Source organism: Neomonachus schauinslandi, chromosome 9 (assembly GCF_002201575.2).
Source record: "Neomonachus schauinslandi chromosome 9, ASM220157v2, whole genome shotgun sequence".
Lineage (NCBI taxonomy): Eukaryota > Metazoa > Chordata > Mammalia > Carnivora > Phocidae > Neomonachus > Neomonachus schauinslandi.
Window position 1 is genome coordinate 114,471,876 of NC_058411.1, and position 18,347 is coordinate 114,490,222.

Sequence of the window (18,347 nt, forward strand, 5' to 3'; positions counted from 1 at the left end):
TCCCTCAACTCATGATGTTCTTTCACAGTTTTGCATAAGCCCTCCCCTCTGCCACAAGGCCATTTTCTTCCTCATTTGCATATCTAATGCCTACTCATTTTTTCAGAAGTGTTTGCTGATTACTTCACACCTGCACCCACACCCCTGTGAGCTAATTGCTGCTATTCCCTGCTCCCCTGACATACAGGGTTTAACTCCATTATAATACTCCACTTGAAGTACTAGAATACATTATTTCCTTCTCTCTACCTGACTAGTTCCTGAAAGACACTCTCCAGTTCCTTCTACGACTGAATGATGGCCTACCTCCAGACAGACACTATGCTAGGAGCTGTGCATAGAATGAGGAGTAAAAACAGTCATGGTCCAGGCTCCCACAGAGCTTAGGGTAGAGTGGAAAAGACAGTCAAGTAATTACACTCATAAATGCAAAATTAGAAACTGAGTTAAGTGTTCTAAACAAAAGGAATGATGAGTCTCTAAGAATGTAAAAGATGAATCTGTCCTAAATGGGGCGGAGGAGGGGGCATGAAAGGAAGGTTTCCCTGAAGAAATAATGTTTGAACTAGGATCAAAAGGAAGCACAGGAATTAAGTAGGTGAAGTGTGTTCCCTCCTTGTGGTGGGAGAGAACTTGGGACTGTTCAAAAAAACCTGAAACTAAGCAGGTAAGGACAGAACAGAGACTGATGGCCCCACATGAGGGCAGAGAGCTGGGAAAGGCCAGAGCACAAGTTGCTGACGACTTGGTCCCTATCTTGCTTGAGACCAGGGGGCAGAAGAACTGGTAGTAGTATCCTTGGCCAACAGCCCTGATGGCTGCCCATTGTCTGTCATTGTACCCAGTACATGGTCATGCATAATAGACATTTATGAATAAATTTTAGAAGTGTTCAAGAAGTTGACAGCTAAAGGAAACAGACTATGTGTATCCTGAGTGGGCTGCAGCATTGAAGGAAGAGTGTTTTTAAGAAAAGGCACAATGTAAAATGTGTTGAGGGACTACAGCTAACAGAGATCAAGAGATGAAGTACGTAAACCGAGTTGGGAAGGGACGCAATCAAGAATACAAAGATTATTAGTTTTGAAAAAGAAGAACAATTCTTCAAGGTGAGAGAAAGGGCAGGAAAATGGGGAAAACTCTAGAGAAAAAACACTGTTGGGAGAGACATTATTATAGTCACGTGGCACTGGGGACATGTTCCTGAATCCATGTGATGCTGTCAGCCCCTTTTTCTGAGCTGTGCCATGGATCTTGCTCATGACCACAGTCAGCAGATTTATGGAGTGGTGACCGTACAACTGATTAGGTGCTAGAAGTGTTCACCTACATTCCCCATCCCACTAAATTTTCATAATAATTCTGCAAAGTATAGTTTTAGGCCCAATTCACAGATATTTACAGAACTTATGTTCAGAGAGGTTAAGAAGCTCGCCTGGGTCTATACTGTCAGTGAGTGGCTGACCTAGAATTGGAATCCAACTCCATCTAACTCCACCACAACAAGCCACAGCACCTTGGGAGCCTGGTAACTCTATTCCCTTTTCACTGGTTTCAGATGTTTTGCTCCAATATGGCTGGAACATCTTTAGTGAGCCTAGGCACGGTGCAAGGTGGTAGAGGCAGTTTAATTTGCATAATGTGACTCCCAAGGTCTCAAATGAATGAATGAGGAATAAAAAGGAAATTTGGGAACCTGGAATGTAATATTCTGACATAAAACACATTATCCTCTTACTGAAAAGGATCAGAAAGAAACCAATACTGGAGCGCATCACAGGCTAACCCAACTAAAGATGGGACAATGACTTGTCCATAGTCAATGGTATGGCTGAAGAATACTATGGAGGTGTGTCTTCCCGTGACCTTTTGAGCTCAGTACACAAATGCCATCATAACTTGAGTGGTAAGTAGAGTGATTATGGATGGGGCAGCCCTAAAAGAAAAACCTATCCCACGGAAAGCTACAAAGCTGTGAAGGTTCTGGGCCAGGAGACAGGTGGCCACACCAGCAGAGAACAGTAGGTGATGTGGGAACCAGCCCCATCTGTAGAGAACAGTACTGCTGGAGTGACTGCAATTAGAGCAGGGCAGGAGAGCCCAGTTTGGAATGGTGCTCTTAGGGATCTTAACAGGAGACATGATTGTGTATCACTGCTGCCACCAGATAGGGTGGCCTCTTGGTTATTACCAAGTTTCTTTACGATTATCTTACAGTCTGCACTTACAAATTGGGGCCTACTTAGTCTGTTGCTGCAGTTGACTCATATTTATTTAGCATAACCTAAGACTCAGTCAAGCCTTGGCATCTTTTCCAGCTTTAGGAACTATAGTGGGTTGAACAGTGTCTGCTCCCCACCCCCAAATTTATGTCTACTCAGGACACGGCTTTATTTAGAAGTAGTTTGTAATAAGTTAAGATGAGATCATACTAGATTAGGGTAAGCCCTTAGTCCAATGACAGGTGTCCTGATAAGAGACAAAAGAGAAGTCACAGAGGAGAAGGCTATGTGAAGATAAAGGCAGAGACAGCCACAAGCCAAGGAACCGCTGGGGCCACCAGAAGAGGCAAGGAGAGATTCTCCCCTGGAATCTTCAGGGGGAGTGTGGCTCTGCCAACACCTAGATCTTAGGCTTGTGGCCCCCGGAACTGTGAGAAAATAAATTTCTGTTCTTTTAAGCCACCAGCTTTGTGGTACTTTGTTACAGCAGCCCTAGGAAACTAACACAGGAGCTGAGGTTGTTCTTTCTAAACATGTTGAAGGGCTCTCCAGCCCCTAGCAGCCCCTTAGGGTACCTCCATATATATATAAGTGCCAAGAAAAAATGTCTCCTAGATTTTGAATTGAGGGAGAAGTGTGATGTCTCCTGAGGTAGCATGGAGGGCTCAATGATAACAGCAGATAGAATCTGGAAGACCCAAAGGCTGCACATCAAAAGGCCTTATTGTATGGCTTTAGCTTGGCAAATTTACTAAGTGTCAGGATGTGGCCTCTAGTTTTGTCAGTCTCAGGGTTGAGTTAGCCTAAGCATGATTAGCTAAATCATGCTAATCAAACTCACAAGAAATAAAAATTAGGCTGCAAATGTATTCATCTGCACGTGTGTGAGAAAAAGAGAAAGTTTCTCTTGCAGTATCCAAAATACTCAGGTTCACGACCAGGGCCAAGTCAGCACACCTGAAAGCTCATCAGTGACTGTAAGCTGCTTGGAATCAAAGCAAGGAGGCAGAGTACCACCCAGCAAGCAAAGAGGAGGGAATGCCATCCAGGTGATGAAGAAGCCTACTGACCCTCCCTCTACCACACGTATTTGTCTCCGGCACCACAAAATTCAGGCCTGAAAGTCCGCGGCATTCACTACAAGTTTCTAGGTCTCTGGCTTCTGTTTATGTTTTGGGGCCAACTGCCCCACTTCTACCCACATAGCTTTCTTCTAAATAAGGTGTTAAATAATTAAGTCTAAACTTGCTACATTATACTTATGTTCTGAACTGGCCTCCCTAAGTCCACAAACCAGGTCACCTTAACTAATGTAATGGGTTCTTCCAAATTCACATTTACAATTTGCTTATTCCCCTAATAACGAATACCACCTGTATGAATTTCCTCTGGCTGCTATAATAAATTGCCACAAACTTGGTGGCTTAAAAGAACAGAAATTCATTCTCACAGTTCTGGAAGCCAAAGGTCCAAAATCAGTATGTCAGTAGAGCTGTGCTTCTCTCTGGAGGAGAATCCATTCCTTGCTTCTTCCACCTTCTGGTCACTCCAGGTGTTCCTTGGCTTGAATCCACAATACTCTCATCTGTCTTTGTGGTCACACTGTCATGTCCTCCTCTGCTCTGTGTCTAATCTCTCTCTGCCTTTCTGAGGACACTTGTGATAGTATTTTTCCAACCACCGATAGATAATCCAGAATGATCTCCTCATTTCAAAATCCTTCACTTAACCACATCTGTAAAGGCCCTTTTTCCAAATAAGGCAACACTCACAGGTTCCAAGGACTTGAGGTGGATACCTTTTGGCATTGTAGGGCCTACCACACTGCCATATGTGGATTTTGAAGACTGGGACCTGTCTTGATTTATCTTCAGTATCTCATACACGAATGGACTGAACAGGTAAAGTAAAGCAATCTTATCTCCAAATTCTAAGGCACCTCACTACCACTAAATACTACCAACATCCCTCTAAAAGGTAACCCAGAACCTTGATACCAAAGGCTTCTCAAGCACAGGTCAACATGATAGGGTTTCATGTGTACATGATTCAATGTGAATTATTTCTGACAGTGAATCCATCCCTTCAGGCCAATCTGTCCGTATAAATATAATCACAATCAGCATCATCTCTGACTATGGTATCAAACATCTTATGTGATTATCTTTTGCCCTACCTGTTCAAATCCTTTCTACCCTTTCAGGCCCAGCTAATGACCCACCTTCCTGGGAACCCCCCATGATACTTTCTTACCCTCACATCTCATGATCCTGTCTTCCTTTGTGAGTTCTTCCTGCCCCACCCAGAGGAATCATTTCTGCCTGGGACTTGGTAAACTCTTCCTGAGTGGGATTTTCTTTTTCAAATAACATTCAATGATGGATGTGAGGGCGATCTGGCTGTGACATCTGTCACCCCATTGATCGCCAGGGTTGATGCGGCTGATCTGGCTGGATAGGCGGTTGTCCCCTTCCTCCCTCACCGCTCCATGTGCATCCCTCCCAAAGCTGCGTGCTCGGTCGAAGAGGACGACCTTCCCCGATAGAGGAGGACTGTTTTTCGGTCAAGGGTATACGAGTAGCTGTGCTCCCCTGCTAGAACCTCCAAACAAGCTCTCAAATAACACTCAATGAATACAATATAGTATATTGTTGGAATTTTGTTAAATAATTGTTGGTTGATGAATGTAAGGGGAATTCTTAATTGTTAGAGTGCAGATTAGAGTCCATAACAAACTAACACTGTTCTGTATGCTGAGCCAGAAAAAAAAAACCACAACAAAAAACCACAAAAAAAACCACTGGTTTTCTTGGAGGGCCCAAGAGAAGAGAGGATATCTGTTTTGGGTCAACTGACTTAGAAAATTAGGTGACTGTCGGGACGCCTGGGTGGCTCAGCCGGTTAAGCGTCTGCCTTCGGCTCAGGTCATGATCCCAGGGTCCTGGGATCGAGTCCCGCATCGGGCTCCCGGCTCCTCGGGGAACCTGCTTCTCCCTCTGCCTCTGTCTCTCTCTGTCTCTCATGAATAAATAAATAAAATCTTAAAAAAAAAAAAATTAAAAAAAAAAAAGAAAATTAGGTGACTGTCTCCTGGAGGATGAGATATTTAACACTCAACTAGAAGGGAACGTTCTCTCACCTAACTGATAACTGGTAAGACACAGTCAGGAAATGAGAGAAGTGATTTTTTTTTTTTTAAGATTTTATTTATTTATTTGACAGAGAGAGACACAGCAAGAGAGGGAACACAAGCAGGGGGAGTGGGAGAGGGAGAAGCAGGCCTCCCGCGGAGCAGGGAGCCCGATGTGGGGCTCGATCCCAGGACCCCGGGATCATGACCCGAGCCGAAGGCAGACGCTTAATGACTGAGCCACCAAGGCGCCCCGAGAGAAGTGATTTTCTAGCAAGAAGACTGGTGGGAACCACCATCTTTCAGTAATGCACCAAAATGACCAACACAAAGAGAGGAGAGGTACCCGCTATACGTTCTCTAGGCCTTTTAGAAAACATGGAGTTGTTCCTTTGGCCACATACACGCAAATCCACAAGAAAGGTGATATCATGGACAAAAAGGAAATGGGCAGTGTTCAAAAAGGAACGCACCATAAACATTACCATGGCAAAACTGGAAGAGTCTACAATGTTACCCAGCATGCAGTTGGCATTGTTATAAACAAACAAGTTAAGGGCAAGATTCTTGCCAAGAGAATTAATTTATGTATTGAGCATATTAAGTGCTCTAAGAACCGACATAGTTTCCTGAAGTGTGTGAAGGAAAATGATCAGAAAAAGAAGGAAGCCAAACAGAAAGGTGCTTGGGTGCAACTGAAGTTCCAGCTTGCTCCAGAGAAATACACTTTGTGAGAACCAACTGAAAGGAGCCTAAGCACCTGGAACCCATTCTCTATGAATTCATGGCATGGTAAGTGTAAAAATAAATAAATAAATAAATAACCTCAAGACTGTAAAAAAAGAAAAAAAGAAGGAAGACCCTGACTGGAGTCACATTTCAACTACAAGCCATGATCTTCATATTGCTAAATATAAACTTCAACCACTTTAGAGACAGACACAACTGATCACTCATTCCTCCTTCTTGAAACACTCTCTCCACTTTCAGGAGACCATACCATCTGGTTTTTCTCTCTCCTCACCGGATGTTTTTTCTCAGTTTTCTTTGCTAGGTCCTTGTCCTCCTCCTCTTGACCTCTAAATGTCTACATGCCCCACGGCTCTTTATTCAGACCTTTTATCTTACCCATCTATCTTCCCTGCCAGGGCCTAGATGAACTCACTCAATCTCATGGCTTAAAATGTCATCCACAAAGGCTGTCTTCAAAATTTTCATCTCCAGCCCCATCCTTTCCCCTGAAATCCAGATTTGCATATCCAACTGCTTACCTGACATCTTCAGTTAGACATCTAATAGACTGTAAAAATGAACACTGAAACACAACTCTTTATTTCCCCCCACCTAAAAATCTCCTCCTCCTCCAACTCTACCTCAAAAAATGGCAACTTCCTCCTTCCAGTTGCTCAGGCCCAAAACATTGATGTCCACCTTGGCTCCTCTCTTTCTCTCCTATCCCACACCCAATCCATCGGCAAATCCTACCGGCTCTAGCTTCAGAATATATCTGGAATCCAACCACTTGCTCCCCTTCCACTGAGAGGGAAGTCACTGTCCTCTCTCACCTGGGTTACCAAAATAGCCTCCTCACTACTCTCCTGTTTCCTATCCTACCCCTGCTGTCTACTTCCATACAGCAACCAAGTACACCTTCCAAAACAAATTAAATCATGTCGTTCCTCTGGCCTCAACTATCCAAAGGTGTCTCAACAAACTTTAAATAAAATCTAAATTCTCACCATGGAATACAAGGCCCTATGAACTCCCTTTCCAGTTTTATTTCCTATCCCCTTTTCACAGCACTCCCCTTACACAGGCCTCCTTGCTGTCCTCAGCAAGTTATTAAACTGCCTGTATAATACCTTAAAATATAAAATATAATATGGTATAAAGAGGAAATTGTGACATCAATAACATAATTTGTGTGGGTGGAGATGTAACAGAGTAGAATTTTTGTGTTTAATGGGTACAAAGTTTTAGTTTTGTGAGATGACAAGAGTTCCGGAGATGGGTGGTATTGATGATAGCGTAACAATGTGAATGTATTTGAGGTCACTTAACTCTGCACATAAAGATGGTTAAAATGGTATATTTTGTTATGTGTATGTAACCATAATTAAAATTTTAAAAAATCATGCATATGTCTCAAAGGATAGGCACAAAAGGTAAATAACTACAGTAGCATTATAGATGATTTTTTCCTTTATTGCTAAGTGTTTCCAATTTATGTATTACTTATGTGTGTTTTTTATGTATTACTTCTATAATAGAAATACATCAAAAGCTGTGTATAAAACTTACACCTAGGGGCACCTGGGTGGCTCAGTCATTAAGCGTCTGCCTTCAGCTCAGGTCATGATCTCAGGGTCCTGGGATCAAGCGCCATGTAGGGCTCCCTGCTCAGCAGGGAGCCTGCTTCTCCCTCTCCCCCTCCCCCCCGCTTATGTTCCCTCTCTCTCTCTGTTAAATAAATAAATAAAATCTTTAAAAAAAATAAAACTTACAGCTAAAACTTACATAACTTACACAAACACAGGAATAGACTCATATAGAGAACAAACTGGTGGTTGCCAGAAGGGTGCGGGGTGGGGGGTTAGGCAAAACAGATGAAGAGGGAAGAAAACCATTATACCTCGTATAGTATTTAACTACATAAATATCTAAAAATAAACCATATGTGTCACCAGCTATGAACCCCAAACTCCCCACTGAGTGTCATCAATTTTAATGGACTCATTTCCAAAGGAACTGGACAGGAGGTCTTTAAATATAGGAGTGTTCAGATTTTCAAATGCAGACTGTGGATGCTACCTGACACACGCAAATCATGCTACAGATGAACAAGCTGTTGCAAAAACTCCGAACATCTCTACACTGTGTCATTTGATAATGTGGTGTCTTTTGACACAGACCAAGCTACAGAGCTGCCTACAGTGTATAATTAAGGGTTTCAGATGTACTCCTGCCAAATGCCATTCATCTATGCTTGACTCTTCCAACAACTATAACCAAAGTATAATTTGTGAAGCAAGAACACTGTGTGAATTACTTTGTCCTGCTGTTTTAAGGCACTGCACAGTTCAGAGTAATTATTCTGGGATCCCTAAACCACAAAGTCTAACCCCATTATCTGACAGGAAAGGATGCCAGGATTCAGAAGAGTGAAGTAACTTGTCCAGGGTTACACTTCTAGTAGATGGAACAGCATATGGGCTAAACTCCAGAAATTCTTATGCCTTAATCTGATGCTTCTTTTCAAAATTTAGAATTTTACCCTTGGAAAAGGAGAATAACAAGTAACAGTCTCAGTGTGGTTACAACTAGAAATGACTTTATTTATAACTTTTGTCTGTAGATCGCAGAGCTTTCTGGTTACACTTTCAAGAACTACCTCATTTCAGCAATTAAGGCTAAGTTTCAGGTGTTTAAAAAAAAAAAGAACAATTTTCAAAGGCAGCTAGATTTCTGACAATTGGGCAAAATCTGAGTTGAGTGTGATACTTACATCTGTAAAATATTCTGTTTAGAAACTTAAATTGTCGGGTGCCTGGGTGGCTCAGTTGGTTAGGCGACTGCCTTTGGCTCGGGTCATGATCCTGGAGTCCCTGGATCGAGTCCCACATCGGGCTCCCTGCTCGGCGGGGAGTCTGCTTCTCCCTCTGACCCTCCCCCCTCTCATGTGCTCTCTTTCTCATTCTCTCTCTCTCAAGTAAATAAATAAAATCTTTAAAAAAAAAAAAAAGAAACTTAAATTGTCTTTTTTGTACCATCTAATCAATCCTCACAACAATCCTGAGATAAACAGGGCAGGTATAAGGACCCCGATACTTACAGAAGAGGTGAGCCACAGGTTCTAGAGATAATGAACAGGAGCCTATATGACCTGAGGTGGTACGGAAATGGGGAATGTACAACAGACTAGTCAGGAAAACTAGGTTCTAAGTTCTAGTTCTGCCACTAACTAGCAACTTGACTTTGGGCAAGTCATTTGCCTCTCTGGGTCCAGTTTCCTCGTCTGTACAATGAGGATGCAGAATGTGTTAGCTAAGGCTGTGAAAACAAATACATATACTGAGTGGCTTAAACAACAGAAATTTTTTTCTCACAGTTCTGGAGGCTAGAAATCCGAGGTTAGGGTCAGATTCTGGCCAGAACCCTCTTCCTGGCTTGCAGATGGCCACCTTCTTACTGTGTCCTCAAAGTAAGTAATCTCTACACCCAACATGGAGCTTGAACTCACGACCCTGAGATCAAGAGTTGTATGCTCTTCTGACTGAGCCTGCCAGGCACCCCTCTCTTCCTCTTCTTAGAAGGCCATAGTACTATTAGATTAGGATCCCCTCCTTATGACCTCATTTAACCTTAAGTACCTTCTGAAGACCCTATCTCTAGTCATGTTGGGGGTTAGGGATTCAACATATGCATTTTGCGGGGGGGCAACACAATTCAGTCCATCATGGTCTCTGGAGTTCCTTAGCACAAATCTGGAACACAGAAGATGTTCACAGTTGTCTGTGGAATGAGTAATTCTACCTTGCCTCCCAGATTCAAGCAACTGTACAAGGCCTATTTCTAGACTATTGGCCAGTGATCATCTTGAAGGTCTGTATGCTTTCCCTTTTCAAAGGCAATTATGAGCCAAAGCAGGTCTCTCACAAGGTTGGAGCCTTAATTCTTTTTTTTTTTCAGAAAGTAGTATGTTTAACTGTTACTTTCAGCCTTTGAGGATCACATGCAATCTGTGCTACTGCATTTAGACAGAACCTAATGGTGAATGTCAATTGGAGGTGGGCTTTAAATCAGAAGTCTACAGCTAGATTTTCTTTTCTTTTTTTTTTTTTTTTAAAGATTTTATTCATTTATTCATGAGAGACAGAGAGAGGCAGAGGGAGAAGCAGGCTCCCAAGGAGCAGGGAGCCCGATGCGGGACTCGATCCCAGGACCCTGGGATCATGACCTGAGCCGAAGGCAGACGCTTAACCATCTGAGCCACCCAGGCGCCCCTACAGATAGATTTTCTAACAACCACGAAGATTTATGAGCAAGTGGGGCCCTTCACCAAAGCACAAAGTACCTCGTCATTCCTACTTCATCCCTGAAGCACCTGAGCATGCTGTCTCAGAGCAGCTTTGGGGTCAGAAGCAGCCTCTGATAGGGAGAGCCAGCTTACCTCAGGTCAAATATAATTCCCTCCAATGGTAATTGGAGTCATTATTTTATGATTTAATATACTTATTGTCAAAAGTAGAAAAGTATTTTGGGCACTTAAATAAAATTCCAACAAAAATATCCCAAGGATGATTGGAGTACTGCATTGGCATTGTTGTTTTCAGACCCAAGACCTTTAGGAGTATGACGGTCTGAATTTCTGTAACTACTTTATTGGTTTACTTCTCCTTACTCATGATACAATCCGTAACTGCTTATACAGAGGGTCCCCTAACTGTAATGGTTCAACCTATGATCTTTTGATTTCATGATGGTGCAAAAGCAGTATGCATTCAGTAGAAACCATACTTCAAATTTTGAATTTGGATCTTTTCCCAGGCCAGTGATATGCGAGTGGCAGCTCCCAGTCAGCCACAAGACCGCCAGGGTAAACAACCAACACGTTTACAGCCATTCAGTACCCATACAACAATTACTTTGTTCACCTAGAGTATTCAATAAATTACATGAGATATTCAACACTTTATTATAAAATAGGCTTTGCATTAGATGATCTTACCCAACTGTAGGCTAATGTAAGTGTTTGAAGCATGTTTAAGGTGAGCTATGGTAAGCTATGATGTCCGGTGGCAGGCTAGATGTATTAAATGCATTTTCCACTTAACAACATTTTCAATTTACAATGGGGTTATGTACCAAAGATCTGTAGATGCTAAATTTTCTCTATGTTAGTAATTTCAAACCCAAGTTTATCTTTCATGTCTATTATAATTTTCATCTTCATTTGATCCAAACTATCCAAATTCTGATATTCTGTGAATTGGGAACATACTGAGTTTTCTGGATTGATCCTAAAGAGCAGTGGTTCTCAAATGGGGATGATTTTGTGTACCCTAGGGGACATTCAGCAATATTTGGAGCATTTTTGATTATCACAGCTGGGGTGGAGGGTAGTAGTGCAACTGGCACTCATTTTGCTTGGACAGGATGGCATCAGGACAGAAAAAAGTCCCAAACACTGTATAAAATCCTAACAGCTTCACAGGTTGGGAGAATTTTAAACTCCGTTTAAAAAGAATTAAGTTACTCCCTGTGCTCCCATTATTTTAGTGATTTCTATATATCCTTCCTCATTCCAAAGGTTCTGAGGTGGTTAACTCTCCCTGTAGTGTTGACTCAAGTTTCCCAAATAAAGCTTACATAGGCTTTAGGACTGATCAATACAAGTTTCAGTTTAGGAGGAAAAATGGTTCTGGAAGGACCAAGAAAAGCTATCATGTTTTGGCAGCTAGAAGACAGGAGTTAAATTCCTAGTATGTATATAGCGCTAAATGCTGAGAAGGATATTTTTAAAACGTATAAATCACAGCTGGTGTCCTTAAGTAATTTATAATTTGCCTGAGAGAGATAGGCTGAGTGCCCAAGGAAGGATGGCTTCCATTACACACAGCCAATGCTCAGGGCCTCGGGGCAGGCGGGCACAGCCTTCAGCATTCTCCCTCCTCTGGCCAGCTAAAGAAGGGCAGGGCAGGAAGGGGTGAAGATGGTCCTCAAGTGGGGAGTGCATAAAGGCTTGGAAGTGGGCACACACTAGGAAAGGTTGGGGGCAGTAAGTAAGCTAGTTATAAGCGAAAGTTACAGTTTTATCCTGCAGATACAAGGGAGCCTCGGAAGGTATCCAAACAGGAAGTTATAATGATCAAAGATGACATTTACTAAGTGCTTACTCTTTACTAGGCACATTCATTTAATTTCTTCTTGACAGCCCTATGGCCTAGCTACTCTTCTTCCCATTTTACAGATGAAGAAACTGAGGCTTGGGGGGGTTAAATAACTCACTCAAGTCACACAGTTAGCAAGTACTAGAGCCAGGATTCAAACCCATTGAGCCCACACTCTTAACCACTTCTCCAGACTGCCTCTCGATACGATAGGAACAATGAGAGCAGAGGAAAAGACCAGACACATTTGGGAGTGTGCTGCCAACAGAGCATTTCAAGGAGTAGAAGAAGTCGATAGGGTCAGATGTTGCTGAGCCATCAGGAATGAAATGTGAGAAACAGCCATTGGATCTGTGATTAGGCAATCATGGGTGACCTTTAAGAGTTCCATTTCAGTAGAGGGGTAGGGACAGGGGTTCCTTGTAGGACATCATGGGAGGAGTGACAACAGAGAGAGCCCCAGGAAAGAAACTGACAATGAAAGGACAGGGAGAGATGGGAGAGAAATTCCCAACCTTTTCTTTTGAGACTATGCCCCCAAACAGTGGAACACTTTGAGGGACTACGATGTATTTCACCCTGTTCTTTTGTTTTGAAGGGCGAGACTAACAAATTGCAGTAGGCATGGTTAAAGGAGAATTAGCAAGTGTCACAGAAATTGTTTATTAAAAACACTGCATCAAATTGAGGTACAATTCAAAGATTTAACTGTTTGAAGGGACATTGTTATGGAGAAAGGTTACTTGACCTCTTGACCTTATATACTGCATTGGCTGGGCCCTAGGATGGCAGTTTGGTAATTAAGGTAGGAGACGACCATGAGGGCATCACAGATGAAAGAACTCATTTCAGATCTGTTTTAAGCCAAGAGAGAACAGCCAAAAGCAACGTGTGTTACGGTTTTAGATGGAAATCCAGAGAACAGCTGCCTCATTGCAGCCGGGACTTCCAAAAACCTGGGCTGTAAAGGGCACAATACTTACTAAAATTCTTTGTTTTAATGAGCTGTGGGAACCTGGGTTATCAACCCCTGTTCTAGCTACTGAGTACTTTTTATGACAAATTAAAAGCAGCTTTAGGGAGGCTACATTTTTTTCGAAGGGGAATTCTCTACTGGCGGGTAATTCAGACTGCCTAGGGCAGCCATTAAAGCCACTGAGGAGGAGAGAGGAGGAGGAGGAGGGCTCTCTGTGGCTGAGGAGCAGTTTCACTGACTTTATCCCATAACCATGAACTTCCTCCAGCATCCCAGTGTACTCAATTCTAAAGTGTTCTAAGTCTGAATTATTCCCCCCCATACCCATCATTTTGCTCCGGCCCAAGAACTACTGCAAACAAAAGATGTATGAAAGGTAACCATGAGTCTGGGACTGCTTGGGCCAAAAGAATCTCAGGCTGTGATGCTGTTGGTATGTGCTTCCTGCCAAAACTCAGACACGCGAGCTAAGTGCTTTGGCAATGAACTCTCACGCTCTGGCTTAAACAGGAAAGATACCAACAGGTATTTAATCTTTAAAAAGTGCAACAGTTTGATGCTGGTAATGCAGTGATTAGCCTACCTGTGTGAATGTCCATCGATTCTTTTTCCTTTCTAGCAACTTAGGCCACTAGGAAAGTTGGTGGAATCTGGTGTCTTCTTCTTTGGAAGTCTTCAAAAAACATTATGTACACCAAATAGAGGGGAACCTGAACTGGTCTCCTCTTCATCCCTGGCCATCTCCCCATGTACCTTTTTCTGCCTTGTCACACATCCCAGCCCTCAGGTGACTTTTTTTTCATCTTCCTTTGTCTACCTGGGAGGTTTCTCTCTCCCTGACACCCATTTAAGACAAGATCCCTCCTGATTCTTCTCTACTTCCTTTGCTATTCCTCCAAACACACACATAGAGTCTCTGCATTTTAGAGTTTCACTGCTCACTATGGGGAAGTTTAAGGGCTAACAAAAACAAGGAGGGTAGGAGGCTAGAGAGATTCAAGGATGTCACAGTGACTTGTCAGTTCTTTTGTACAACATCAGGGTTCAGGGAGTGAACAAAATAGACAAAATCCCTGTGCTCTGGAGCATTCATTCCCTGGGGGAGATGGACAATAAACAAAACAACCAATTCGTAAGGTAAATAAACTAGTAGTAAAATAAAGTAGCAGAGGGACTGTGAATGAAAACAAAGCAGGGAGGAGGGCTAAGAATGCTTTTGGGAGAGTGTTTAGTTTTAAAGAAGTAGTCAGACTTTGAGCAAAGCCAAAAGGAGGTGAGGGAGCAAACAAAGCAGATATCTGTGGGAAGGGCATTCCAGGAGAGAGAACCACTAGTGAGTGTTAAGGCTCTGAGGCGGGGGAACAGCAAGGAGGTCAGTGTGGATGGGCAGAGGCAGAGCGCTCTTCGTTCTGCAATCAAAACGAAAAAGCCCTGAATCTGAGCCACACTGATCTGGGCTTGAATCTCAGCTTGGCTCCTTAAATCTCGTGGACCTTGGACTCTGTCTCTCTTCATCTATACACAGTTAACCACGAAGGATAATTGCAAAGGGTTAAAAGAGATACAGAATGTAAAAATACCTATCATAGGACATGGATCATGCCCAGTTCCTACCCACCACACATTAGTCCCTTGCCTCTTCCCCTGGTTACAGGGCTCCTCTCACCTAGCTCCCATTGTGGCTGAATAACACATATCTAGAAGTAGACCATTCAAGGGCCTCTAAGAATGCAAGATCCATTACCCCGTGGAAGAAAAAAAGGCCCTGCAAACCATAGGCATCTACGTATAGTATTGTTGACAAACAGTAACATTTCAGTATCCACATTAAAAAATTTAGAATTCATACCAAACTATTTACTGACTATTGCTGAGGGTAAGATTACTAAAGATTCTAGCCACTGACCTTCTACCTTCTATATTTATGTAATGCTTAAGCATTTTACAATGAGTACATACTATATTTACAAGTAGAAATCACAATATAGGCTGGAGTTGATGCTGGAGAAGTGACTCCCTGACCCTCTCCTAGATCAGGATCGAGTAGCCACTATTCCACCTCACTTACCCAAGCAAGGCCTGCCTTGTGGGACCTAACTTTAGGACCCCTTACACCTTCTACGTGGGGAAACTGGGTGCAAATAAGGCCAAAGGGAGCTACAGATGAAGGGTTCACAGATGAAGGTCCTATGGGAGTGTGCCTGGCCAGCAACTGTGAACTCTGGTCCAGTTTGGAAAGGGGATGGATTAACTCATGGATTGTGAACCATTTTCTTAATAAAATCAAAACTCTTGCAATGGCTGCCACTACGGAGAGAAAAAGAGACCAATGAAAATAAAGTATCTTAAAGTAAGCTGACTGTGAACTTCTTTTATGATTCAAGATTGTTGACACTGAAAAAAAAAATCTCATTTTAAAGAATACTAAGTTAAGAATACTATAACAAAAAACACATTTCACAACTAAGTAGCTTACAAGGTCAGTCAAAGAGAGATAAATAAGCCAGTTCCCAGTGTCTTACTCAACAATGCATTAAAATGTGCATTACAATCAGTCACTGCAATGCATGCTACCTATAGCTTGAAAAAATTTTGTTTTCCTCACCTCCAAAAAACCCCCAAAAGACACTTGGTGAGGGGAAAAAAATAATGCTTAAGCACTCTTAGCTGACCATACGGCCTTTCCCAGTTTAGATATATGATTCAAGGAAAAAAAAAAAATGTAGTCCAGAAACATTTTTACATTCCTCAGATTGACTATTGCACCCAAAAGGATGCTCAGCTCTGCATTAAATAAAATCCTGCTTGAGGGCGCCTGGGTGGCTCAGTTGGTTAAGCGACTGCCTTCGGCTCAGGTCATGATCCTGGAGTCCCTGGATCGAGTCCCGCGGGCTCCCTGCTCAGCAGGGAGTCTGCTTCTCCTCTGACCCTCCCCCCTCTCATGCTCTCTCTATCTCATTCTCTCTCTCAAGTAAATAAATAAAATCTTTAAAAAAATAAAAAAAATAAAATCCTGCTTGAATGGAATAGAGTAGACTTCTTACTTCTTGGATGCTTTTTAATTATGAGATTTCTGACTGAAGAAAACAGTGATGCTCTACATAGGAAAACCCATTTCCTCTCCAGAAATCAAGCAACACCTCTCTTTGCTTTCTGCTGCTTCCCCAGTAACATCAGGACTCATCTCGAGTTTATCTGATCAGACTGGAAATCCTCAGAGCGGAAAGACTCCATTTCAGCATTTCCATAAGCACTGGGGAATATGCTCTTCTAAAACCCAGTGTTTTCCATGAGGCAAAGTGGCTATGCAAATTGCTTTACTGTCAACACAACAAAGCATAATGAAAAAGTAAGATCATGGTGTTCTAAAACCAGTTGTCTTACCCAAGGAAGAAAATAGAGCTTACAGAATTTATGAGTATCTTATATTTCCTACCTAATATTAGCCATCAATTTATTATTAAAAGCTCTAATTTCCATGGGATATAATTTTCAAATAATCCCTTATATTTACTTATACCTTTCTCACTACTATCTTAAATATGTGACCTGAATATAAAAGTTTGTAGCCTCACTGAGGGGATTTTCCACTGATGCAACTACAGCAATTTCTAAGTCTATGAGAACTACTGGAATGTGTACCAAATCCAATATTTGCATTATAATAATGCACTTGCAAAAAAAGATTAAGTATACATCCATAGCTGAATGCACAGATTCTAAGATTTTCAAGTGAATAATTGCTACCATAGAGAGACTGGATTACGGTCGACTGGTCTGAATTCCTTCACCCCATTAAGGCACTTACATACAAGTGTGATAGACAATGTTCTTATGACTGGCACTGAGACCAGAAGCCGGCGTGCAGGGTGGCAAGAAGACTGGAGTGGGATGCGATAATGAAAAACACGAGTGATTCATTCTATCTGATGCACATACATTTTATAGATTTAAATCTGAAGGGAAACAACTTTTTTGAACTTAACTGCTTGTTTGAGAGAGTTAAATGGAAGCATGTCTAGGACACCATTTTTTATAGGCTCAGTGCCACCTCAAAAAATTCCACACAGACCCATTCTGAAACAACCGTTTCTCTTACTGGAAATCCACAAAGACTGATGTGGAATCTATGAAATGGAAAATCAGATCCAAGCATGTATGCTCATGCATAAGCTTGATCTTAATTAAAATATAGATGTAGTGGCAGCACCAGCGTTAAAGGTTCCTCCCAATGCCACTCCACCCCTAGCAATCAGACGCACTTGAGTTTGCATCTTTATTCCGATTCTCCATTCTCAACTGTGTGACCTTGGGCAAGTTAGCTAACCCTTCTTAGTCTTACCTTCTTCATCTTCAACATGGAGATAATAGGTTTGTTGTGAAGATTAAATGAGATCATGCACAAACACCCTTTAGCTCCATACTTGGCACATATAAGCATTTAAGAACGTGGCCTCATGATTAGATGTGGCACATAGACTGTGGTTTACAAGCAATTAGTTCTGCCGCCATATCCTAATGTCTTGGGATACCCATTTTCATTTTATGCTCCTAGCTTGTACTATTCTTTTTACCACAGTATGGGGGGGAGGGGCAGAGAAAAGTAATCAGTTACATATACCCCACTTTTTGGACTGCAGCTTGAAGCAAGGTGAAAAGCTAGGAAATCGGTAACCTAGACACTGAAAAGAAATTCAGTCTTTAGGATATGATGTTATAAATGTATGGAATATATACAAATCATGTAATTTATAACATATGGAGCATCAAATCATAGATTGAATTTTAAAAGAACAAATGACAAGCAATATTAAAGAAGATAGGAAGAACCAGTATGGGCCTATCGCTAAGTATTAGTGACTGAAACAGGGATTGGTGGGCTAGATTATGGAAGATTTCATGGGGTTTGACTTCCAACAGGTGGCAAGCTTTAGTCATCTTCAGATGCAAAACCTTAATGAGTTTGAGTATGCAAGTCTCGAGGATTCTGTTCAAGGCCTCCTCTCGGCAATCACGGGAAACAATTTTCTGGGTTTAAGTCTCCTTGGCAAGTTAGCAAACAGGTAACTGTGTGCACCTGTCCCTTGAAGGGGATTCTGGCCTGACGGTGAAAGCCCACCATCCTTTCC

General features: G+C 42.1%; 2 protein-coding genes across 2 annotated transcripts in view; one reads left to right on the forward strand and one right to left on the reverse strand.

Annotated features, from left to right (window-relative positions):
- The window catches only part of TMEM266 (transmembrane protein 266), a 123,071-nt gene that overhangs the window by 104,121 nt on the left and 603 nt on the right, over positions 1-18,347 (reverse strand). The window lies entirely within an intron of this gene.
- LOC110583717 (60S ribosomal protein L21-like) lies at positions 5,661-6,086 on the forward strand. The gene has a single exon (XM_044918295.1). The coding sequence runs from the start codon at positions 5,661-5,663 to the stop codon at positions 6,084-6,086; it is 426 nt and encodes a 141-aa protein (XP_044774230.1).